Raw genomic sequence first — 24,939 nt, forward strand, 5'->3', positions numbered from 1 at the left:
TTTGCTGATGCTGGCTTTGCCTAAGTGTGAGAGCTGAAGGTTGTGGGCATTCTGTGAAGGGCACAAACAGAGAAAATGAATCTCACTTTGACACAGCTTGTGATTTGGGCAGAACATTTTTAGAGGAAAGTAAAATTGTTACCTCTTTGATCAGGTGCCAGGATTCTTCTTAAAAGGAACAAAATGTTGAAATGAAACGTTCAAACAGCAGACTTTATAAACCGCCCCCCTCCCGGCCTGTGCTGCTAACTCTCAGTGGCTGTGGAAGGAAGGTGCAATCCTCCGTAGGCTGCCCCACGTGCAGGATGCTTGTCTTGTCCTTTGGTGTTTATGACAGTCTCAGTGTGTCCCACACTGCACACCTTCCCACCCTGCTCAAGACATCAGTTTCTTGGTAAACACAAACATTCTATTAAACGATTTGGAGGAAAAACATCCCCAGAAGCAAAAGCCACCTGGTATTTCCAGGGCAATTAATACATTTTGCTGGCCACTATAGATTGACTTGGGGCAGTGTTTTTAATGGACAGTAAAGAGACTAATTCATAGTGCTGTCTATGCAAGAGAGCAGAAGTTGGTGCTCTTGGAAGTGTTTAGGTCAGTCTTTTTTTTTTTTTTTTTTTTTTTTTTTTTAATTTCTTTTTTTTCCGGAGCTGGGGACTGAACCCAGGGCCTTGCGCTTCCTAGGCGAGCGCTCTACCACTGAGCCAAATCCCCAACCCCTAGGTCAGTCTTTAGAGACTGCTAAGGAATCTTGGATATTTAATAGCTTGAAGGTTCTCAGTGAACTATTGAATTAGAATAAGTTAAATTATTTTTCACTTCATGCATGACAGCATTAAATAATTGGAACTATCTGGAAAAAACGTTTTAGTGTTTCTAATTTAGTTTGGTATATCTGAACTGTTTTTTATTAATTAATTTACATCTCAATTGCAGACTTCCCTCCTCTTCTCCTAGTCTCTCCTAGTCACCACCCCTCCATCCACCCCTCTCCCCTTTCTCCTCAGAAAAGGGGAGACCTTCCATGGATATCAGCCTGCATTGGCATGTCAAGTGCAGTAAGACTAGGCACATCCTCTCCTGCTGAGGATAAACAAGGCAGTCCAACTAGGGGAAAGGGATCCAAATGCAGGCAACAGAGTAAGACACAGCCCGTCCGTGTTCCTGCTCTTAGGAGTTCCACAGGAAGACGAAGCTGCCAACTGTTATGTATGTGCATAGGGCCTAGGTCCCTCTAATGCATGTTCTGTGGTTGGTGGTTTAGTCTCTGTGAGCCCCTATGGGCCCAGGGGTTAGTTACTAGGTTTTCTTGTGGTGCACTTGACCCCTCTTGCTCCTTCGATCCTTCCTCCCCCTCTTCCATAGCATTCCCCAAGCTCCACCTAGTGTTTGTCTGTAGGTCTGTATCTGTTTCCCTCAGTTACTGGATGAAGCCTTCAAATGGCAGCTATGCTAGTCTCCTGTCTGCAAATATAACATTATATGTTACACACAGACACACACACACACACACAGACACAGACACACACACATACACACACACACACACACACACACACATTATAATAGTGTCAGGGGCAGGTTCTCTCTCATGGCATTGGGTCTCAAACTGGGCCAGTCATTGGTTGGCCACTCCCTCACTTTCTGCTCTACCTTTGCCCCTGCATATCTTATAGTCAGGACAAATGAAAGTTTTGTGGCTTAAGTTGGTGTCTAAGTCCCTCCATTGGAAGTCTTGCCTGGTCACAGGAGATGGCTGTTTTCAGCTGAACTTTTTTTTTTCAATAAATACTTATTAAGTTCTAAATATTAGACACTATACATGCAATATACAGCTTTAATTTGACACTTTATTTTAAACTATCTTGGAATTAACTGAATTCATGTTTTAGCTTTGTGCCCTGTAACTAGGAAGGTAAGCACTCACTGTTTTTTGCAATGAAAAACAATTTTAAATAATTTAATAAATATGGCTACCCTGCTAGATAAACTAAAACTATAACTCAACAATCTCAGAGTCATCAGTTTCCATCTGCTTCACTCATTTTTAAACTAGCTTTTATGGATTTCCACCCCACATAGCAATTAACCTCATTTCTCTAAGTTACTCATTTGCAGCCAGTTCATTTGAAGAGGGCTAGCTTAATGGATTTCTATTGTTTGCTCATGGCTAAGTAGAAGTTTGAGTTTACCATTTATTTTTTGTGGCTCTTCAGTGGAAGAGAGCTTAGGTCTCTCTGTTGCCTCTCTTTTATTAATTAAGCAGCTTTCGTCTCTTAAAGAAGAAAAGATTCAGGGGAGGGCTATAAGAAGTTGCAACATTCCCTGGGTTCGATCCCCAGCTCCGAAAAAAAGAACAAAAAAAAAAAAAAAAAAAGAAGTTGCAACATTGATCTTACCTGCAGGAGAAAAAGAGTAACGATTTTAAACGGTGACTTTCAAAATAGGAAGATTCTGGAGCTAAAAGTGTAACAGTCTTCTTTGATACACTGTAACCTCACCACCCAAGACTGAAACTTAATTTTCATCTTGAAGTCCTGGTTGTGTCTGTCAATGTTTAGTCATTTAAGCTCCATTTATTTCCTCCTTTGAATGTGTTCTAACTTTTTCTTTTCTTAATCTGAACTTGTAAGCTTTTGAAAACACAAACATAGAAAAAAAGAGATCTAAGTTAACAAGCTTTTTTTTTTTTCCTTTTAAGAAATCAGTAAGGCGGGGTTGGGGATTAAGCTCAGTGGTAGAGCGCTTGCCTAGCAAGCTCAAGGCCCTGGGTTCGGTCCCCAGCTCCGAAAAAAAGAAAAAAAAAAAGAAATCAATAAAGCTACCAAAGGAAGGAAATAATATTGGCACAAGATTTAGATTCTGGATCTAAAAATGTCAATGATTTATGTCTTAAACTCTGTTTTTCCAAGTTCCTCATTAGATTTCACAGAGAGTTTTCTTTGTAACACAAGGTATCTGTGAGAGCATATTAGATGTTGTAATGCCATAGAATATAGTTGTTGAGGAAAGACAATTGGGAGACCTGCTGCCAAGGAAAATATTTATAGTTTCTACATCGCTTGCCAAGAATAAATTTTACATTGAATATAGGCCATGGTCTCCTGCTTTTGAAGCTCATTCTGCCTCATATGGGCATCAGAAAGGAAGAAGGTTCGGTAGTTTGTACAATTTAAGGGAAGCTGGATTTCTCCTGGTGTTGCCAGTGTCCGTCTAGATGACGTTGCTAACTGCCTATGGGTAAATGCCCGGCCTTAACCCGGAGCCGGGAAATTAGGTTGCCTTTCCCTGAGTCCCGGGATGCACATTGCATCTTCCAGCCAGGGTTCCACCCAGCTAGCCTGTTCCCAAACTGAGTGTCAGCTCCATGCTAGGCGCTTGGCCTTCAAGCTTGTTTTTGCTGGCCTGGTCCACACGCTCCCCAACCCGAGCGCCAAGGGGTGGGGCTACGAGTCCCCGCGGGCCGGCATTGGCGGGCGCGCCCGCCCGGCAGTGGAGTGACGGACGCGGGGCGGGGCCTCGCGGCTTGTTTGTCAGAGCCGCCTGCCCCGCCCCCGCCGTGTGCAGACTGAAGCTGTGCAGCGACTGACTGCGGCCGCAGCCGTCCCTCCGACATGCGCCTGGCCGCCGCGGCGAACGAGGCGTACGCAGCCTCGCTGGCTGTCTCGGAGCTGCTGGGCTGCCACCAGTGCGGCGGTGGCCGCGGCCAGGACGAGGTACGGAGCGGGCGAGGGCTGAGGGCCGTGGGACCAAGCACCGCCGACGCTAGCTCGTACGGGTAGCTTCGCAAACGCCTCCGAGGGCTGCGCGGCCTGGGCGAAGGGACTGCACCGCCCAGCGGGCGACAAGATCGCGTAAGGGGAGAGGAGGTCTCCGAACAGAGTAAGGACTGCTATGCTGTGCCGGTGCGCACAGCAGAGCCGAAGTCTCAGATCAAACAGCCTGTGGATTTTCTCCTCTCTGGCGCTCGGGTCAAAACAGATTGTTCAGTCACCCTTCCCTTGCCGACGTGCACTTAGAAACAGACACATTTGAATCGTTTAATGATATTGCCTGGAATAAAAAACGCCGCCAAGCCCTGTGGTGCTCGTCGCAGCGCTTGCTCATGTTTATTAAACCATTCCTGCTGTGCCTGCAGAACTATCTGTGTGTGTGTGTGTGTGTGTGTGTGTGTGTGTGTGTGTTAAGTGTGCAAATAGGATGATGTTTTAAAATTGCTGAAATAAACGTCGCTAAATTGGACATCCAAAGGCTTAGAATCTAAAAGGACGAGAGTCAATACTGAAATTGGAATTGAAATCAGAACGTTAGGTTGTCTTAAATCAAGAAGTCTATATGTGAATAATCTTGTTGCTTTGCCCATTAAAATGATACAGGTCAATTTTTTAATAGTCTATTAATCGTAACAGTAAATATAGTCATGAAAATGTAAATGACTCCATGAAGGGTGTAGAACACCAAGTGTTTTCTAGATGTCAACATTCACGGGATACATCGCATGCTGGTTGTTTACATGTAACAAAAACAAGCTTCAAAAATAACTTTTAAAGCTCAGTGGTGGACAGCAACTTAGCATGTGAAAGGCTCCGGGTTCTATACTCAGTGTCAATAATAAACCATAAGACATTGCTCGGGAAGCTTTTAAAAAAAAGAGCATGGAAGTGTTGTGCTAACATTTACAGTTTGTGTATGCAAGCCGTCACAGATCTGTCTGCTCCCATTCTTAGTAGAAACGAACCCTAGTGGTCGTGCCTGAACAGCTCTGTTATTTCTGACATCAGTTTTTCGTGCAGTATCCTCAGCTCAGACTTAGAATTTCCAAAGATCCACAGTAGCTTGGACATTGATTATAATAGTGCCTGTGGGGTTGTAGTCAACAAACTAGAAAGCTTTGTGTAGCTGCATTTCACTTTAATATACTTAGCATGTAAAATAAACTAGGAAATGGTGTATCATGGGAAAACTGGTCACTTTACAGAAGAAGTATTGGCACAGTTCTCTCAAGAAGCTTCCAGGGATGGGGATTTAGCTCAGTGGTAGAGCGCTTGCTTAGCAAGCGCAAGGCCCTGGGTTTGGTCCCCAGCTCCAGGGGGAAATAAAAAAAGCTTCCAGAAATCTCCCCTTCCTCCTCCTCCCCTTCTTCCTCCTCCTCTCCTCCTCTCCCTCCTCCCCTCCCTCCTCCCCTCCCTCCTCCTCTCCTCCTCTCCCTCCTCCTCCTCTCCCTCCTCCCCTCCCTCCTCCCCTCCCTCCTCCTTCCCTCCTCCTCCCCTCCCTCCTCCTCCCCTTCCTCCTCCTCCTCTCCTCTTCTCCCTCCTCCTCCTCTCCTCTTCTCCCTCCTCCTCCTCTCCTCCTCTCCCTCCTCTTCTCCATCTAACCCAGGGCCCTATACATGCTAGGCAGATTCTGTACCCTGAGCCACATCCCCAACCCAGTTGTAGAACTTTGAAGTCAGGAAGTTTTTCTTTTCCTAAACCATTGGTTCATGGAACACACACACACACACACACACACACACACACACACACACACACGAGTCACACACAGGTGCCCAACTTCCCATGTTTTAAATAGCATAGCAGTGTTAATGATAGAAGAAATTTAGTACATTTTCTGTACTCAAGAAATCTAAATATAAATGTAATTCAAGAAATCTAAATATAAACAACACTTCTAGATCCTTAGTTCTTCTGAAATACTTTGAATGTTAAAAAAGTCCACAAAATGCTAGATAGACAAGTATTCTCCCAGCAGGGGGAGAATGGAATTAGGACTTTTACTTTTTATAAAATGTTTTGCTTACTTAGCATTGTTGAAATATACTTTCTACTTGTGTAAGTTTTAATAAAAACAAGATTGACATCAGTGTTACAAGTTATAGTCTAAAATATCTAGATGGGCTTTTTTAATGGGTCAAGTGGACAAAGAAAAACTGCTTCAAATAGTTTACTTACTTTCATGTAACTTTTCAAGTAGGTAGATTGATAGCTCATAGCAGTTTTTGGTTTGAATTTGTCACCAGTTGTTCATTCTCAAGGGGACGGATGAAGGTCTGAACATAGGCAAAGCACGTGACTAGAAAGTGCTTTGGACCACAAGCGCTGCTCACACAGCGGTACAGTATGTACTGTTTCCTGTGCTGTCACCGCCACTCAGTGTCCGTGTTCGAAGATTAATCGGCAGTGCTGTACGTTGGTGAGGACAGGTTGCTTTGGTGCTGGTGGTGCTCACTGCTTTCAGCTATTGGTGTTGAGGGGTTGGGGAGTCCTGGTTCTCATGTTAGCTTTTCCAGCCTTTCCTTTTTTTTCCACGGAGAGCCTGTGAGGTTTATGCTGATTAACATCTGCATCTGAGTTCAACAAGGCCATTTATTCTTGGCAGGTCTGCCTCCTAGAATCTGACTTGTAAGATTTGCTCAGAGTCTAATTGAATTCTCACAACTACAGAAGGAAAAAATACTTGAAGTAACTTACACAGGAAATTAGAAAATGCATTCAGTTTGACTTGGGCTCTCACACTGATAAAGCATTAAAGACATTGGCTTCTGTTTCATAAAGATTATAAGACACACTCTGTAGCTTTCAGGATCATAAATTCCATGTTCCTCGTTTGTAAATACTAGCACACTTAAAGCAGTACTTGGTCCCAGCATACTATGTCCGCTGCTACTGTTGGTAATTTTTATTACCATTATTAGCTCTATATTTTTTCCTCTTTATATCAGTTAAGGAATAAGCAGAAAGCTAAAAAGCAGTTTGATTCTCAGAACTTTCTGGTGTGTGTATGTGTGTGCGCACACACCCCCTCAAGAGCTTCATAAACTCTTCTGGTACATATGGTGAGGCAGACATGGTACTGTTCCTGCTGTATCTTCCTCCTCATTTCCTGTTACATACCATGGGCAGATGTGGTACTGTTACTGCTGTATCTTCCTCCTCATTTCCTTATTTAACTTAGACATTAGACCTGCCTACTTTAGAGTTTAAATGTTCTGACAGGAATTACAGACTCACTAACAGAAGTCCTAATTTTGGCCCCTGGTCTGTCCTTTTCTCTCAGGAGACAATGCATAGAGATACGTGGCTATGCTTGGCGTCAGCACAGGGCCTTGCACATGCAGGGACAGCTCTCTCTTCTGAGCTGACCGTCACTCCAGTGTGTGCTATGCTTTGGGGCTCTTCCAAGGTGAGGACTTGATGCAAGCTTGAATAAGAACAGGTCCTGTAAGGAAACTATCACCTGTTGGCTTTCTCAGAGGTCAGTCTGTGTGTGCTGGGAAGCTGGATAGAGCCACTCACCGTCCTGTCTGTACCTGATCTGAGGTAAATTGGGGTACAATCTCAGAACTCATCAGGAGTCCCAGATGACTAGCCCTTTGTTTTCTGATTGGCATAAAATTAAGTAGAAAAGTTCGTGGCCCTTCTATCTGTCGTGTACCTAATCCAGTGAGTGACATCTTTTAAGCCCAGCTTCCAAATAAGGAGAGTAAATCCACTTGACTCTAGAATAGAAGTAACTGTGTTTCTCATGATGTCAGTCTTGATCAACCTTTATTGAGGCAGCCTTGACTTTCTTAGTCTGCCTCCCTCCTGCTCTCGCACCTTTGACCTTCCCACCATTCCTCTGCGTTTATGAGGTACACCCCCTCAGCCTCTCAGGTTCTCTGGGAACTGTCAGGTAATGTGAGCTGAAGGAAATTGTTTGACCTGGAACTGGACATGCATAAAATAGTGAAGTGACTGCCCTGGGTGTCAGAGACCCCTTAGCGCTGTCCTATTTTCTTGTTCTCTCCCTGGCTCTGTTAGATGTTTATCAAGGAACCACTGTAAATGCTATCAAGTCCTGTGCTGTGGGCATCTAATCCATGCAAGGGACACTTGTCCTCCCCCCTTTTTAGGATGTTCTTCTTTGTCTTGCTTTTTCTTAACATTTTTAAATATTTTACTCTTGAAGAAAATATATTTAAAGGAATCAGAGACATTTCCTTGGCCATTGAAGAATAGGAGGAAAATAGAAAGTATTATATCAACATGGCCACTAAATGCAGCTAAAGAGCAGACTGGAGTTACAGACAGTTGTGAGCTACCATGTGAGTGCTGGGAAATGAGCCCAGGTCCTTTAGAGGTAAGAGCCCAGATGCTCTTACCACTGACCCAGATCCCTAGCCTGTTGTCTGTTTCTGTTTCTGTCTGTTTGTTTGTTTGTTTTAAACACAGGTTCTTATTTAGCTTTAATATGGCTGACCTGGAATTCACTATGCAGACCAGGCTAGCCTTGAACTCACGGAGTACAGGGATTAAAGACACTGGTCTCCATGCTCTGCAGATTCTATTTTATGAAGCATTCATGACTACCTTATAGGAATTATAAAATTATTTTATAACAATTTGGTATGTAATATATTTAGTATAGAAAGAAGGCCAGGATAATATAATTCAGCCTGTTTGTTTGAAGGTCATATGGGTGTTGATTTGGGGTCATTTAGAGAACCACTACCCAGATGTCTCGTGTTGTGTCTGCACTTCCTTTCTCTGCATCCCCACCACAGCATGGGTCTGCTTTGTCCCTCCCAAGATGGCAGCTTTGGGCTCAGGCTGGACGTTCACAGTCCTCTACTAGTCAGCACTTAGTCGATTATCAGAGACAGCATTGCAGGGACCCCCTTTACATGTGAATACCAAGTCCCTCTGAGGTCCCTCTCATCACCTTTGTAGTTAATGCAGTACAGGGCTTCGTTGCTGCTGCTTTGGGAGACTCACGCATGGGTTCGGTCATTCTCACTTCCTTTTCTTGGAGCTGTCCCTGACCCTTCGCAGTCTGTCAAGTTTTCTGTTCATCTTTGACTCTGTACTCTTCCCTCGTGCAAGTCTGTTGTTATCAGGTTTATCAATCTTCACTTCCTAAATACACATTGTTTAGATAATTTGTAGGATTAAGAAGGGGAAGTGAGCCTCAGCTTTGTACGTTTTCCCAGGGGATGTGAACGTATATATAGTCCGGTCAGAGCTGAGCAGTAGACTAACGGAACAGCTACATTTGTTTCAAGAGGAGCATGCCCTCTTCTGGGACTTATTATACAGTGTTCAAACTTAGACACACGCAGGACAGACTAGTGAAGCGTCACTTCTAAGGAGGATAATGTTACACACTGTCTTCAGTATGAGCGTGGACTAACCTCACTCAGTAAGAAGCTCCCAGTGTCCAGTAAGATTTGACTTAATATCTACAATGAAGTTGATGTATCATGGATTCAGTTGGCAAGAAGCCTACTTTGGATTCTTCCCGTAAAGATTCTCTTACCCAGGGGTAAGGGTAGGGGACAGAACTTGCTATGTGGCTGAGGATGACTCTGAACTTAAAATCCTCCTGCCTCCACATCCCAAGTGCTAGGATTACAGGTATACACTACACAAGCACTCTACCGACTAAGCTACATTCTTAGTCCTGTCTGAGTTTTACAAACGTATTATATTCAAAAGGTTTTCATTTGCTCAGAACAATTTTTTTGAATTCACTCTGTTTCCTCCCAGTTTTTTCTTAAAAGCAAAGCAGCTTGGTTGTGAAGACAGCTCCGTGAGTAAAGCACTAAGCACACAAATATGAGAACCCAGGTTCAAATCCTGAGAACCCGTGTAGAAGCTGGATGCATAGTACAAACAAAAACTCCCCTAGGCCTACAGGAACATGGAAGGGAGATAGAGAAGCCCCCAGAAGCCCAAGGACCAGCTAGCCTGGCACATACAGCGCAAACCCAAGAGACCCTGTTGTCCTCTGACCTCCGCATGAGCTACACAATACATGCTCTTCCACATTCACACACACACACACACACACACGCGCACACACACACACACACAGGCATACACACACACAGGCATGCACACACACAGGCATACATACATAGACACATAGTGCACACACAAAAACAGGAATCAGAGATATCTGGGTTTTATAATGAACTTTCAGAAGCAGTAAGGACAGTAGAAGCAGTGTTTTTACTTTTTCCGTGGTGTCTGTGTGTCTGTCAGAGAATGGCCTGTAGCAGTAGGTGCTCTCCGCTCTCCGTCTGCCGTGTGGGGGCTGGGGCTGGGGCTCGTCATACTGACTGCAGGCTCCGTCTCCATCTCAAGTGTTCCTCTTTGTAAACAAAAGACAGTATTTGTATGTGGCGATTGTATAAATAATAAGAATTAATCTTCAGTTGTAGTTACTTTATTGTAGTTTACACCTTGACGTGATAATGGATTGATTGCCCTCAAAAGTTTTATCATGGTTATTTGATATTATGTCAAGAGCACTGTATAGGGCAGGAAGTCCTAACAGCAGGCTCTCTGTTCCTGTTAATGTGCTGCTCTGTCAGTATGTGTGGGAGACTTGTAGATCGTGTCAAAAGGTAGAGCATTAACAAGGTCGTAAACAGGCATAGACTTGGTTTTCCTGAAGTGTTTTCACTCAGCCACAGAGAGCCTGCCCCACTGGAGTCGGCCTGACTCGTGTGGATTCAGCCATCTTTTCACTTGTCACGGCGCCCCTGCTTACTTGGAGGTGTTTATCAATACAGCAGTGGTGTCTGAAGTAATGAGGTTTTGAGATGTCTATACAGAGGTATTGTCATTTTTATTCCTGACAAGGAGTGATGCTTTTGTTGAGTTTTAGATGAACAAGCACACTGGTCTTGTTTTTATCACTGACAGCCCACGGGGTTGGCTGCTGTGTGCTGAACTTTCTGTTCCAGACTCTCTGCCAAGAGCTTTATGCAAAACTCTGGTTTTAGTGAAACAGGTTTTATTGTTTTTAGTCAGACATCTTAGAAGGTGTTAGCTGTGTGGTGCAAACAGCGGAGCTGGTGTGTGTATATATAGCCATGAGGACAAATGACCACAGCAAGCCCGGCTCCCCTCAGCTGGATGTCTTTCCTCTTGCTCCTTTAGCCTCTGTTTGTGCTGTTTACTGCTGGAGGTCTGAGATGGTGTAATTTTCTTTTCTAGGAACTTGGAATCAGAATCCCTCGGCCACTAGGACACGGACCAAGCAGGTTCATCCCAGAGAAGGAGGTATGCTGTTTTGAAAGTACATGGTGAACTGCCTGCTTTTAAGGAAACATTTTCATGACCCACATCTTGGCATCTGATTGAGTGCTGGTCAACAACATGTTTTACACAGTTATTTGGAGTTAGTCATGCTTTGGCAGTGAGCTAATGGGTTAGGAAGTTGCCATAGCCACATTGATTTCTAGGATTTCATGATGCACTTTAAGCCCGGCATTTAACCGAGTCAAACTGAGACTTGTTTTTGACCTGCCCTCCACCAGCTCATATTTAGATCTTGCTTAGGTCTGCTCGGAGGCAGAGGGACTCAGCCTTGTCAGTACGAGTGCTGCACCAGACTTTAATGCCGCACATGTAGAAGCATCTGTGATTCATTGTCAGAAGTCTTTGCTATTAATTGTGATTGTCTTTTCATTAAGTGAGAATCGTGTTGTAAGGAGAGGCTTTATGTGTGCTGGCAAGTCTGGGTATTTAACAGTCTAAATCTGCTTCTTGGTCTGCATTCTTGTCGAGTGCGTGTGCAGGCAGCCGACCTAGACTCTGAAGCTCAGTTCAGCCTTTGTTGTTTATCTCCCACCGTCTAACAGGACTCTTCTTCAGTTATGCTACACGTTTAGTTTCCTAACTCTGAGTGAAATGTGATCTCCTGAACGGCACAGCGTGGCACAGCACGTTTCCTTCTCTCCACTTCGCAGTGTATGTGACCGTAGCTCTCCTCTCTCCACAGATGCTGCAGGTGGGCAGCGAGGACGCACAGATGCACACTCTGTTTGCCGACTCTTTCGCTGCTTTGGGTCGTTTGGATAACATTACACTAGTGATGGTTTTTCATCCACAATATCTAGAAAGTTTCTTAAAGACACAACACTACCTACTGCAGATGGACGGGCCGTTGCCCCTCCATTATCGCCACTACATTGGCATCATGGTTCGTAAACTTCCTATGACATTCTTTTCCCTGTGGTTTTTTTTTTTTTTAATTTTATTTCTTTAAGAGGATTAATGCTTTTGACACAAGAATAAATACTTATATTACTTATTGTCTGACTTGTAATCATATTCTGACTTGTAATAGCATATAATCAGATAGCTTCTATTTTTCCTGGCTTTAAATCACTTTGCCATCAAGTATAATCAAAAAAGACCACTACAAGTAGTTTTATACACTAAGAACTATTTCTTTAAAAAATTGTAGTGCATGTGTGTGAATGTGTGTGTGTGTGTGCGTGTGTGTGTGTGTGTGTGTGCGCATGTGCGTGTATCAGAGACAACTTGAAGGAGCTGGTTCTCTCCTTCACTGTGGGATTAAACTCAGGTTGTCAAAAATGGCGGCAGGTGCCTTTCCCCACTGAGCCCTCATGCCACACCAGAGCCACCCTGTCTTAGAGGTTAAGGTAGAATGTAAGATGTGAGAGCCCCCTCCCTCCCTCCCTCCCTCCCTCTTTCATTCCCTCCCTCCCTCTCCCCATTACCCTCCCCCCTTCCCCAGTGAAAGGTTTTTGTGGCCTAGATAGGCCCCGGGCCTGCTATATATCTGTGTGTGACCATGAGTTTCTGGTCCTCCTGCCTCTGCCTCCCAAATACGAACATTTGTGTTGACATACCGGCTTAATTGAAACGCTTCTTAGTCTGAGCGTCTTCTGAAAGCCGGCATAGAGGCAGCATTTCTAAGGTTTATTTTTTTTTTAAGCAGTATTTTGTTCCTGAAAATTTTCTGAGATGTTTTCTGTGTTTTATTGGATTTTTAAAATTTCTAAATAAGATGTGTTTTTCTGTAGTCTGGAAAACTTAAACTGAATAACCAAAAAATATATGTTGTTTGTTGTAAAGAAAACAGATTCGTCACACTTGAAACTTAACACAACTGCACTGTCTTTTTATTTCCTGTGAAGGCGGCAGCCAGGCATCAGTGTTCCTACCTGGTGAATCTACACGTCAGTGACTTTCTTCATGTTGGTGGGGACCCCAAGTGGCTCAATGGTTTAGAGAATGCTCCTCAGAAACTGCAGAATTTAGGAGAACTTAACAAAGTGTTAGCCCACAGGCCTTGGCTAATCACCAAAGAACACATCGAGGTGCGTATGCCCAGTGTCACAGTGTTAAAGGGACAGTGATTGTCACAACACTCAGGGTCTGTGCAGAACTGGACAGAAGGCTGGGTGCAGCTCAGCTGGTGCAGTCTGGCCAAAGCCATGGCCTCGTCCCCGCTGCAGAGACTGGGCTCACTGGGATAAGCCTCTAATGCCCTGGATGGGTGGGTGGGTGGGTGGGTGGAAAAAAAGGAAGGAAGGAGAGAAAGAGGGAAGGAAGGAGAGAAAGAGGAAGGAAAGAGAAGGGATCCAAGGTTCAAGGTTATGGTCAGCTGCACAGCAAGTTTGAAGCTGGCCTTGGATGGCCTGAGTGTCAAAAAATGAAAAGGAAGAGAAAGAAAGGGAAGTCTCAGAAAATCCCCAGACACACATCTCCGTGCTGTTATCATCTGGACTTTGTGTGGTACATTGACTTGTAAGTAACGAGCCAGTGTTGATGACACTGCTGTTGACTGAAGTCCACAGTGTTCTTTATGAGTATATGACAACATGTTGTTACTACTGTGCAGTGCAGAGCACTAAGTATCCACTGTGCTGCACTTTCCCTGAGCCCCACCACTGCTGGTCTCTAATCATAGCTGCAGCGCATCATTTCCAGAATGTTAGAGCGTTGGTACGGGGGGCCGGCCGTGCACACTGGCTCTCATTTAGCGATGTGGGTATGAGATTATTGACTTTTACTTATGTATATTTTGTTTTCAGAGAAGGTCCAGTGCTTTATTATTTTCTTGTTTGTGTTTTCAGAGAGGGTCTTGCTATGTCAAAGGCTGGCTTGGAACTTGCCATGTACTCAAGGCTGGCCTTGAACTTTTGATCTCCTGCCTCGCCCTCTTAAGAATTACAGATCTGAGCCACCTCTTTCTGGTTCTTATCTTTTTAAATGATTTCATAGATCATTTATTTTTACTGCTCTATGACACTCCCATTCATCTACTTAATGGGCCTCCTGGTTAGTTCCAACTTTGATCAGACATGAATAAATTTTTTTGATTCAAATATAAATGTTTGGATAGACAGAAGTTCTCAGCTTACTTAGGTAAATAACTAGGTGTGTGACTGCTGGATTGCACAGTAAGTCAGTGTGCTGTGTAAGGCAGAAACTCTTCCAAGTGCAGCCCCTGTGGTGTGAGTCCTGCATCTCTGCCCCTGTAGTCAGGGTTTCAGGGCTCAGCTCTCGTAGGCCTGAGTGCATCTCATGTGTAGGCGACATCTTAAACTAGTTCCTTCTGACTCTGGAGGTCAAACCAATTCTCTCTGAAAATGTGCACCATCTGACGGAAACCCTTACAATCCTTTTTGGTCTTGTCCGTGGGCTATGGGACGATTTACACACCGTTACGTAGTGGAAGGAACGGTCGAGAAGCTGTAGAGCTTGGCTGTGATTACGCAGTGCCTATCAGATCGTCAAGGACAAGCAAGACATAAAATAGACAAGTGACATAGCACTGGGACCCAGGATCTCACAAACTGAGGGATCCATGCGTAGCTGCTTAACTCGGATCCAGGACCTAAGAATCTTCAGAATGATTGTTCAAGCCATCGTCTTAAAAGTTCCTGTAAGAGGCCTGGTCAGTCCAAAGCAGGCATTTGCAACCCTGGTGCTCACTCTACCCTGACTCCTTACTGTCCCGCTGGTGAGAGGGGGCCATCCAGTAGCCAGCATCTGAGACACAGCCAAGGACTGTAAGCAAGACAGAATTATTGTTAAATCAATTATCTGAGATCGAAATGACAGTGCATTCAAGTTAAGCCTATATTTCTAGATATTAAAATCTAACAAGTTACAGTTTTATGTATTTTAAATTGTAATCTTAGCCCGGCTTTGTCAAGTGCTGTTTTCAGTCATCTTGAAAGCACTGAAATGAAGTTTATAGCCAGCACATCTCAGATTAAAAAGCCGTTTTCACCCACCAGGGGCTGCTGAAGGCTGAGGAGCACAGCTGGTCTCTTGCGGAGCTGGTCCACGCTGTGGTTCTGCTCACACACTACCACTCTCTTGCCTCCTTCACATTTGGCTGTGGAATTAGTCCAGAGATCCACTGTGACGGTGGCCACACCTTCAGACCTCCTTCTGTCAGTAACTACTGCATCTGCGACATTACGAATGGCAACCACAGTGTGGAGGAGACGCCAGTCCCCTCAGCAGGAAGTGCCTTGGTGAGTGTCTGACGTGCTGTGAACTAGGAAGACCTTATGGTTACTACAGCTGCGTGTCTAGCCTGCGAGAGCCTGCCAGTCTACAGAGATGTTAGATCTCCTCTAAGGATGAATTTATTTCTACCTCCAATGCCCATCCCAGTCTAGATACTAAGGGGCAAACAAAACTGTGGGCCCTTCTAGGACGTCCCCTTCTGTCATTTCAGGTCTGTGAGACAAACAGGACCAGCGAATACTGAGTGTCCACAGCTGGGATAAGGGAAGGCTTAAAATAGTGACCCCAATAGAGGAGGTCTCCTGCCAGCAGCAGCAACAGTGTTCTTTCCTCCTCCTCCTCTTGTTCTTCCTCCTCTTCCTCCTCCCCTTCCTCCTCCTCCTCTTGTTCTTCCTCCTCTTCTTCCTCCTCCTCCTCCTCGTCTTCCTCTTCCTCTTCAGCAAAAGGCTGGCTTTTTAATTGTTTGGCTTTTAGAAAATTTAATCAACTTTGATCTAATTTTCCCTTGTTTTATGTTTAATTTTGTACAAACACAGACTGTAAACGCTGCCAGCTGAGTTCATTTGTTAAAACACGGTGACATCTTGAAGGGGAATGGTCTCCATAGGCTCATATACTTGCCTGTTTGGTTCCTAGATGATGGAGCTGTTTGGGAAGGAAGGGGGCTGTGGCCTTGTTGGCAGGAAGTATGTTATGAGGATGGGCTTGGAGGTTTCAAAAGGCTACAGCATTCCCAGCAGCTCAAACATCACTGTCAGGATTGAGCACAGCTCTGTTCTGACGTCCCAGGGCTAACCACGAGGCTGCACGTGGTTACGAATTATTCACAGAAGTGTGGCGGAGAGTGAGTGTCAACAGCTAGAATACTGAGAGCTGGCCTCTCGTCTTCACTGGTCCTAGCACTCGGCTGATGTCGAGTTTCCAGATGATCTTGGTTGTGTTCTATGAAGAGACAAGAGTTCTATTTTCTAATTTATCAGCTCCCTATCTATACCCAGATTTTAATTTGCACATTATAGAAAGTATATAGTTTTCACTGATGACACTGGGCAGTAAGCTGAAAGAAGGTTTACAGTTTATACCTCTCAACACCTGCGAGTGGGACCTGTGAGTGTAGAATGGGCTGGCCTTGAGTTCACAGAAATCCAACTGCCTCTGCCTCCTTAGATCTGGGATTAAAGACCTTGCACCAGGCTGGAGAGGTGGCTCAGAGGTTAAGAGCACTGACTGCTCTTCCAGAGGTCCTGAGTTCAATTCCCAGCAGCCACTACACCCATCTTAGAAGGTTGCAGATTTGGAGCCAGCCAATGTTACATATCATATTCAGGGCTTTATAGGTACTGAGACTTTCTCGGATAATAACAGAGGAGGAGGGGGTGGTGGTGGTGGTGGTCTTTGTCATCGTCTAATCTTTTTTTAAACCATTCCAACTTTTGCAGATTACTTAAGTAGCAAAAGAAACATGCTTTGTTTTTCCTTTCCCTTTAAAAAGCTTGAATATAATTTACCAAGAATTATCTTTCCTAAAACAAGTAAATGTGAGCATCTTACCTTAGCGAGTTAGTTGGTGAGCAAGACACATGGACGGATGGATGAAAAGTCTGGTGCCCCTGTAACCCCGACACTGGGGTGGTAAAGGCAGGAGCATCAGGAATCCAAGGACAGCCTGACCTATGTGTAGGAACTTAGGGCCGCCCTCAGCTCCGTGAGGCTTTAGTAATCAGTAAAGTCAGTGAGTGCTGCAGTGCTCCTTCCCAGCTCCTGGCTTGGGGTGGCTTTGACTGTGTTTTAGGCCGTAGAGAACTGTGTGTCAGAAGACTCTCAGGTGCAACTGAGAGACACTTCCTGTCATAGATCACTAGAGAAAGGGCACCGTGTGGGATACTTTGCCAGGATTTCTACCATATCCTATAAAATATAAAATGTCTTAATTCAGAATTACTTCGATAGTCATTGTACAACAGATTTATTTGTTCTAGTAAATTAAGCAGGCCCTCGCCTTTGGAGATTTTTTTCTGGGGGAGGCAGGCTCTGTTCAGGATCACGTAAACATTACAGCTTGTGTTTGGTGCACTAAAGGGAGTGCTGTGAGGAGGGCTGGGAATGGGGGGAGGTGTTGCGCTCAGCGAGTCAGCTGACACCTGAAGGGCCATGAACGGAGGTCAGGAAGCAGTGGGAGATTTGAGGGCTTAGCATTCATGGGTGTTGGTAGAGTGCTTGCTTCTCATGCACAGATGCACACTGTTACCTCAGTGCTCAGGAGATGAGTCTAAAGCAGGGGGCATCCTCAGCTTCACTACCCAGCTAGAGGCCAGCCTGATCTACACGAGACCCTCTATCTCAGACAGACAGACAGACAGACAGACAGACAGACAGACAGACAGACAGACAGAAGGAATATTCTCAGCAAAAGAAATGAAATTCATGAGGGAAAAGCAATACTTTTGTATTTGAACATTTATATTTGGAACTTTAAGCCTTCTTTCATGAAGTGTGTCTTCCATAGATTCGATCTGGATTTAGAATGAGGATACAGTTGTGAGTTAGGAGTGTGACTCATCCCTTCCTCTCTGCCCCTGTGCCAGCCCCACCCTTCTAGGGAAGACCCTGTAGCCAGCCCAGCCATCTGAGGCCACGTCTCAGTTTTAATTGGTAAACTGTATAAATAGAACAATTACTATTTTAAGAATGGTAGACGTGTTGACAGTTTATAATCTGTACTTAACCTGAGCAAGTAGAAGATGAATTTTAAATACTCAATTTTCAATTCTGTTTTAAATTGACTGTGTTAAGTTTTAATTTTAAAATAGAGTAATAGTTACTATGTTGTTATTTTATAAGATTAGAAAGCATTATAACTTGTCGAAATACTTTTCTCATATCTTAAATTTTAAATATCTTTACCCAACAGGCTAAAACAATCACACTTATTATTATACATTAATAATATATGAAAGTGTTTTTACTATATTCTAGTAAGATATAGTTTCTAATGAGACAGACTTAGTAAAATTCCTAAATTTCATTCTGTGGCTGCCATATGTAAAATACAGTGTTCTCTCTTCAGGTGAGTGACTCCTTCTTTGAGGTCGAAGCCCTCATGGAAAAGATGAAGCAGTTACAGGAGTGCCGGGAGGAGGAGGAGGCCAGCCAGGAGGAGATGGCCTCGAGGTTTGAAATGGAGAAGAGAGATAGCATGTTTGTCTTCTCTTCAGGTAAGAACCACCAGAATGTGGTCCATAGTTTCTCTTACAAGCCCAACTTCTTTACTGGAGAATTTCAATACGTTTTTAAAAGCAGGCCTAACGGTGTGTCCTGTCAGGAAGGTGAGCCCCTCAGGCTCTCCTCCTCACAGAGTCTTATGGAAGGCCACTGAGAAGGAAGAGGCAGGACATGCGGATAGCAAGTTTTTTTAATACACTAGCTCTCTCCTTCTTCCTTGTGTTTTAAATGTTATTATTGGAAATGGATTGGCAGGATGCGTGTGCCACAGCATGTGTGTGGAGGTCAAAGGACAACTGTCTCTCCTCCCCGAGTGGGTCCCTCAAAGTAAACTCTGAGGTGTCGGGCTTGATGCCTTCTCCCAGTGTATACATTAGGGTAGTGTATAGAGTAGGGCAGTGTATAGAGTAGGATAGTGTATAGAGTAGGGCAGTGTATAGAGTAGGGCAGTGTATAGAGTAGGGCAGTGTATAGAGTAGGGCAGTGTATAGATTAGAGTAGTGTATAGATTAGGGTAGTGTATAGATTAGGGCAGTGTATAGATTAGGGTAGTGTATAGAGTAGGGTAGTGTATAGAGTAGGGCAGTGTATAGAGTAGGGCAGTGTATAGAGTAGGGCAGTGTATAGAGTAGGGCAGTGTATAGAGTAGGGCAGTGTATAGAGTAGGGCAGTGTATAGAGGAGGGCAGTGTATAGAGTAGGGTAGTGTATAGATTAAGGCAGTGTATAGAGTAGGACAGTGTATAGAGTAGGGCAGTGTATAGAGTAGGGTAGTGTATAGAGTAGGGCAGTGTATAGAGTAGGGTAGTGTATAGAGGAGGGCAGTGTATAGAGTAGGGCAGTGTATAGAGTAGGGCAGTGTATAGAGTAGGGTAGTGTATAGATTAGGGTAGTGTATAGAGTAGGATAGTGTATAGAGTAGGGCAGTGTATAGAGTAGGGTAGTGTATAGATTAGGGTAGTGTATAGAGTAGGATAGTGTATAGAGTAGGGCAGTGTATAGAGTAGGGTAGTGTATAGATTAGGGCAGTGTATAGAGTAGGGCAGTGTATAGAGGAGGGCAGTGTATAGAGTAGGGTAGTGTATAGAGGAGGGCAGTGTATAGAGTAGGGCAGTGTATAGAGTAGGGCAGTGTATAGAGTAGGGTAGTGTATAGATTAGGGTAGTGTATAGAGTAGGATAGTGTATAGAGTAGGGCAGTGTATAGAGTAGGGTAGTGTATAGATTAGGGCAGTGTATAGAGTAGGGTAGTGTATAGAGTAGGATAGTGTATAGAGTAGGATAGTGTATAGAGTAGGATAGTGTATAGATTAGGGCAGTGTATAGAGTAGGGCAGTGTATAGAGTAGGGCAGTGTATAGAGTAGGGTAGTGTATAGAGTAGGGCAGTGTATAGAGTAGGGCAGTGTATAGAGTAGGGCAGTGTATAGAGTAGGACAGTGTATAGAGTAGGGTAGTGTATAGAGTAGGGCAGTGTATAGAGTAGGGCAGTGTATAGAGTAGGGCAGTGTATAGAGTAGGGCAGTGTATAGATTAGGGCAGTGTATAGAGTAGGGCAGTGTATAGAGTAGGGCAGTGTATAGAGTAGGGTAGTGTATAGATTAGGGCAGTGTATAGAGTAGGGTAGTGTATAGAGTAGGGTAGAATGATGGAGGGAGAGAGTCAAAGAAGAAAGGAGAGCAGGATTTTGTAAACGTTCACTTTGTCACAGAGTTGCGTTCACTATGGTGTGTTTTGCAATAAGCACACTGTGTTTGGGTTAAGACTTTATTGTGGAGTGGGGTGTCATTAGTAGACTTCCCAGCACACACAAAGCCCGGGGTTCCTCCCTGACACCACATAAGCTAGGCATGGTGACACACGCCTGTAATCCCAGCACTCGGAAGGAAGATGGAAGGCACAAGATGAGAAAGTTGGAGCTCCCCCTTAGCCGCATAACCAGGTCAAGGCCGATCTGGGGTACAAGAAATGACAGCAGAGACTGTTCCGGTCCATGTCTGTTATTTCAGGTCAAAAATGCTTTACCTTGTATTTCTTTTTCCTGGATTTAAAGGACTTTTTTTTTCCCAATCATTTCAGATGATGATGAAGTTACACCAGCGAGAGATGTGTCTCGGCACTTTGAGGACACTAGTTATGGCTACAAGGATTTCTCCAGGCATGGGATGCATGTTCCAACATTTCGTGTCCAGGTAAAATTGTAGCGTGTATAGCACAGTGGCTTAGAAACCTCTCACTGATGTGTGTGAGAAGAGGCCACAGGGACTTGAGAACCATGTCCAGGGCTCAGCAAACGGCTTCTCCAGAACAGCAGCTCCCTCCTCTAGCCAGAGTCAAAGCTGAGAATTAGTCACGGGCAACATTTACAGACTGTCTGTGTCTTCTGCTCTTAATGTGTAAGCTTTTCAGTTCATCAGAACCATGCTGTAGCTTGACACGTGTTACACTTACTGTTCATGTCTCCATTTACTGGGAGAGGACGGGGCGGGTGAGTGAGGGGTGCATTGACCTGGATATGTTTTCACTTCTGCTTTGTGACATATTTGTTACATAGGCCAGGATGGTCTCTAACTTTTGGCCCCGCTGCTTCATCTTTCTAAGTTCCAGAACAGTGGGTACCAGCTAGCACAGCTGGTGTGGAAATTCACAAAATTTGAGAGATATTTAAATGTTTACAGTGATGAACACTCGGGGAGGAGCCTCAGTCCGTGTTGCCTCTGGAAGCTCGGTGGAAAGCTGAGAGATGGAAATCTGTGGCTCTCTTGGTCCTTAAACTCAACCAGATTGCCTCCATAACCTCTCTCGTGTTCAGTGTGGAGACTGAGACCGGACTGTGGTGCAGGGAGACTGACGCTCAGAGCCATTGCGGTGACGTAGCTGCTGCTGACCTCAGACACTGCAGCGCTGTGCACAGACAGCTGTTTTGCCCCATTTTAACTTCATAATTCCTCTCTTCCCTGTATTTAGGACTACTGCTGGGAGGACCATGGTTATTCTCTGGTGAATCGTCTTTATCCGGATGTGGGACAGTTAATCGATGAGAAATTTCACATTGCTTACAACCTTACTTACAATACCATGGCAATGCACAAAGATGTTGATACCTCAATGCTGCGACGGGCTATCTGGAACTATATCCACTGCATGTTCGGAATACGGTCAGTCTGCCTTCCTAATGTTTATAAAGACACTCTACACAGAAGCCTCCAGGTGCCTGCAGCGCACACACACACAGCTTACGCTTCACAGACCCACTTTATCACAGCTTGGGCCTCCCTCTTCCTCCCCCCACAGCTAGACAGTGAGGGCAGAGGGAAGGACTTGAAGTAACAACTGACTTGGAGGAGCCAGCAAGCCGAGCTGTCCCCGCACAGTGACAGGAGGCAAGCTTGAGCCATCGGTGCCTGCACTTCAGCCTCTGGCGTGGGTGTAGGACCAGCTTTGCCAAGAGCTCTGTCCCCTTTCCACTGGTCACACAAATCCACACTGTGTGATGAGAAACCCACGATTCAGTGGTCAGAGCACACACTGCAGAATGCAGGCTTCAGCCTCTCCTCAAAGTGACGCCAGCACCCAGCTCTGCACCCATGATTTGCTCCTCATCTGTCCCCAGAAACTCCTCCTACACAAGTAAATTACATTTTCTGGTATACATATATTTATTTAGCACCAGTGCTAAATGCAAACTCTGAATTCCAGCACTGGTCTGCGCTCCTTTCCGAGCTGGTTTCAGCGTGGTTACGTGTGTGAGGTTGCGTGTCGGGGGTTGTGTGTGTATGTGAGGTTGTGTGTGTGTGGTTGTGTGTGTGTGGTTGTGAGTGTGAGGTTGTGTGTGTGTGGTTGTGACTGTGAGGTTGTGAGTGTGAGGTTGTGTGTGTGTGGTTGTGAGTGTGAGGTTGTGAGTGTGAGGTTGTGTGTGTGTGGTTGTGAGTGTGAGGTTGTGAGTGTGAGGTTGTGTGTGTGAGGTTGTGAGTGTGAGGTTGTGTATGTGAGGTTGTGTATGTGTGGTTGTGTGGTACCCAGCTCGGCACCTGTGGGACAGTCTGCTCAGGCACTGAGAACTTTTCTTTCCTTCCCAAGTTCTCCCCTTTATGCTTTTCCACCCCAGCCCATTTTAGCCTCACACCACTGTACCATTTCTAACTGTGGGAATAACTGCTCATACAATGAGGAAAGTGTGCATTGACATGTGTGTGCTACGCACAGACCAGAGCCTGTACACTGACAGGAGTCCGCTCCTACATCTCTCAACAGATACGATGACTATGACTACGGGGAGATTAACCAGCTGTTGGATCGTAGCTTTAAAGTTTATATCAAAACTGTCGTGTGCACTCCTGAAAAGGTCACCAAAAGAATGTATGATAGCTTCTGGAGGCAGTTCAAGCACTCTGAGAAGGTGCGTGCTCATGGGCTGTCGTTTGCTCTGTCATGTGCAATCTTGCCTTTTGTTATTGTCCTTCCTGCAAACCCACTCCATCATCAGCGACCTGGAAAACACCATTCCAGCAGCTGTCTCGGGGACCCTAGAGAGAGCAGAGCCAAGAGTAGACGGCCACGCTGGTCTGTCCTCAGAAATACTGGCATCTCTCTCCACCCAAGACCACCATTCTGTAAGAACTTTTAAAAACTGCGTAAGCAGAAATGGTGGAAGCATCTTTCTAGAAATTGATGGTTTGGCAGAGAATTCTAGAAGCCTCACAAAACAGTGCCTAGATTTTTGAGCTATGGCAAATACCCAGGAAGATATGTGGTCAAATACAGTAGAATAAGACATTTATCCCAAAAGAAGTGTGATGCTGTGCTAAAGACGGAAGTCTTCCTAGCACTGGAACATGCGGTTGGCCCTTCAGGGTCCTGGGTCTGCATCCACAGATGGAGCCAAGGACCACAGATATTCACAGTGACCGTGTCTGTGCTGAGTGACCGTGCAGCACTGTCACTCCTCAGACACTGGGACAGCCATCTGCATGGCTCACAGGGCACCGAGTGCTGGGAGGCTGTGCACGGCCATCTGTATAGCTATGTGCTGCTGGTATAAGGGACTCCAACACCCTGGGATTTGCTTATCCAAATAGGATAAATTTATTCACTCATTAGGGGACAAATAACTACCCTCATTTGGGATTTTTTTTTAATTGAATGCACAAAAAGAGAGTGGCGTTGATAACCTGTCCTCACATGATGTTGTATTTTGTACCCAGGTTCATGTTAATCTGCTTCTTATAGAAGCGAGGATGCAAGCGGAGCTCCTGTATGCTCTGAGAGCCATTACCCGGTATATGACCTGATGCCCCTCCTCCACTGAGGATGACCCTGCAGTGAACAGCAAACTTAGTCTCCACGGGGATGGAACCAAGCCCCAGGACCAATGGTAGATAAAAAGAATTCAGAAATGCGTGTGCCATGATTCCTGCTATTTTCCTGTGTCTGCTCTCACTGCTGTCAGCAGTGGGCACTTGGCAGCCTCAGTGTTAGAGCTGTGAAGAAAGGCTGTGGCCACAGTGTCTGCTTTGTGACAGTGTGAGGTGCTGTGAACTTGTTTCAGTACAGCAACTAGTAATTCTCCAGATCCCCTGCTCCGCTGTGACAGGGTGACGGACAGGAGAGTAGAGGCTGGACTTGGGCACCAAGTTCACCCGTAGGGAGCCGAGCGGATTGGAGCTCGGTGCTGCTGTGGCTGAGGACAAGCGCACGGCTGTTCCTGCCAAGCGCTGCTGCCACCTGAGCCCGCACCACACCGTCTTCGTGTGGTTTTCAGTTGAACTCGTGCGCATTTCTTCTTGCATCTAAAAGAGCATAGAATTATTACTCAGCTCAGCGAAGACCGTGTTGGTGGTGACAGTTTGTTTCTTTCATTACAGTTTAAAATTCAGTTGCTGGAGGAAATTACAGTGGCATTCTTAAGATTTCCTCCAAAGAGCAATCTTAAAATAATAGTGTGTTAATTATAAGAAAAACAAGCTATCTTTCGACATGCTGTTTTCCAACATCCTCTCATCCTGGAGGGCAGCTATCTTGTGCGGGATTTTTGTTTCCAGCACCAACAATGTGGTTTCCAGTGTTGCTGCAAACTGACGCCCAGGGAGTGCCGGGTGCATTCTGCCCCGTGCTCCTGCTGACCTCGTGACCCTGACTTTGAAGGTATACAGCTCCTTAAAGAATAAAGCTGGAAAATGTTTTATTGAAGTTATCGGATTTGTATCTTGATTTACAGAAATGCTAACCTTGAGATGCAAACAGGTTTGGGGTAAATGAGCTAAGCGCTTTGTACTCTGGGACAGTAACTGCTTTTGGAATCTGTCAGTATTATTGGTATTTTTCAATAAAGAATAATTTCCACAGTTTGCTTTATTAATTTCATAGGTCATACTTTAGCTTCACAGTTAGTACCGGAATCTGAGTTTGAGTTCTGAACCATGGAGATTCCC

General features: G+C 45.0%; 1 protein-coding gene across 8 annotated transcripts in view; it reads left to right on the forward strand.

Moving 5' to 3' along the window:
- Sesn1 (sestrin 1) overlaps positions 1 to 24,852 on the forward strand; it is a 93,098-nt gene extending 68,246 nt beyond the window's left edge. Inside the window, exons 1-10 of one of the 8 annotated variants that reach the window (NM_001414937.1) lie at positions 3,563 to 3,719; positions 10,989 to 11,054; positions 11,776 to 11,976; positions 12,941 to 13,123; positions 15,053 to 15,295; positions 18,358 to 18,505; positions 20,588 to 20,700; positions 21,476 to 21,666; positions 22,763 to 22,907; positions 23,713 to 24,852. In NM_001414937.1, coding sequence (NP_001401866.1) covers positions 3,618 to 3,719; positions 10,989 to 11,054; positions 11,776 to 11,976; positions 12,941 to 13,123; positions 15,053 to 15,295; positions 18,358 to 18,505; positions 20,588 to 20,700; positions 21,476 to 21,666; positions 22,763 to 22,907; positions 23,713 to 23,799 — 1,479 coding nt within the window. In that variant the 5' untranslated portion in view covers positions 3,563 to 3,617 and the 3' untranslated portion in view covers positions 23,800 to 24,852. Of the gene's footprint in view, positions 1 to 3,562; positions 3,720 to 10,988; positions 11,055 to 11,775; positions 11,977 to 12,940; positions 13,124 to 15,052; positions 15,296 to 18,357; positions 18,506 to 20,587; positions 20,701 to 21,475; positions 21,667 to 22,762; positions 22,908 to 23,712 lie in introns of those variants that run through there. The other 7 variants (XM_087597228.1, XM_087597226.1, XM_087597227.1 and 4 more) reach the window with 7 other exon arrangements.
- The last annotated feature ends 87 nt before the right edge of the window (positions 24,853 to 24,939 follow it).

Source organism: Rattus norvegicus, chromosome 20 (assembly GCF_021556685.1).
Source record: "Rattus norvegicus strain SHRSP/BbbUtx chromosome 20, alternate assembly SHRSP_T2T, whole genome shotgun sequence".
In the NCBI taxonomy this organism is placed as follows: domain Eukaryota; kingdom Metazoa; phylum Chordata; class Mammalia; order Rodentia; family Muridae; genus Rattus; species Rattus norvegicus.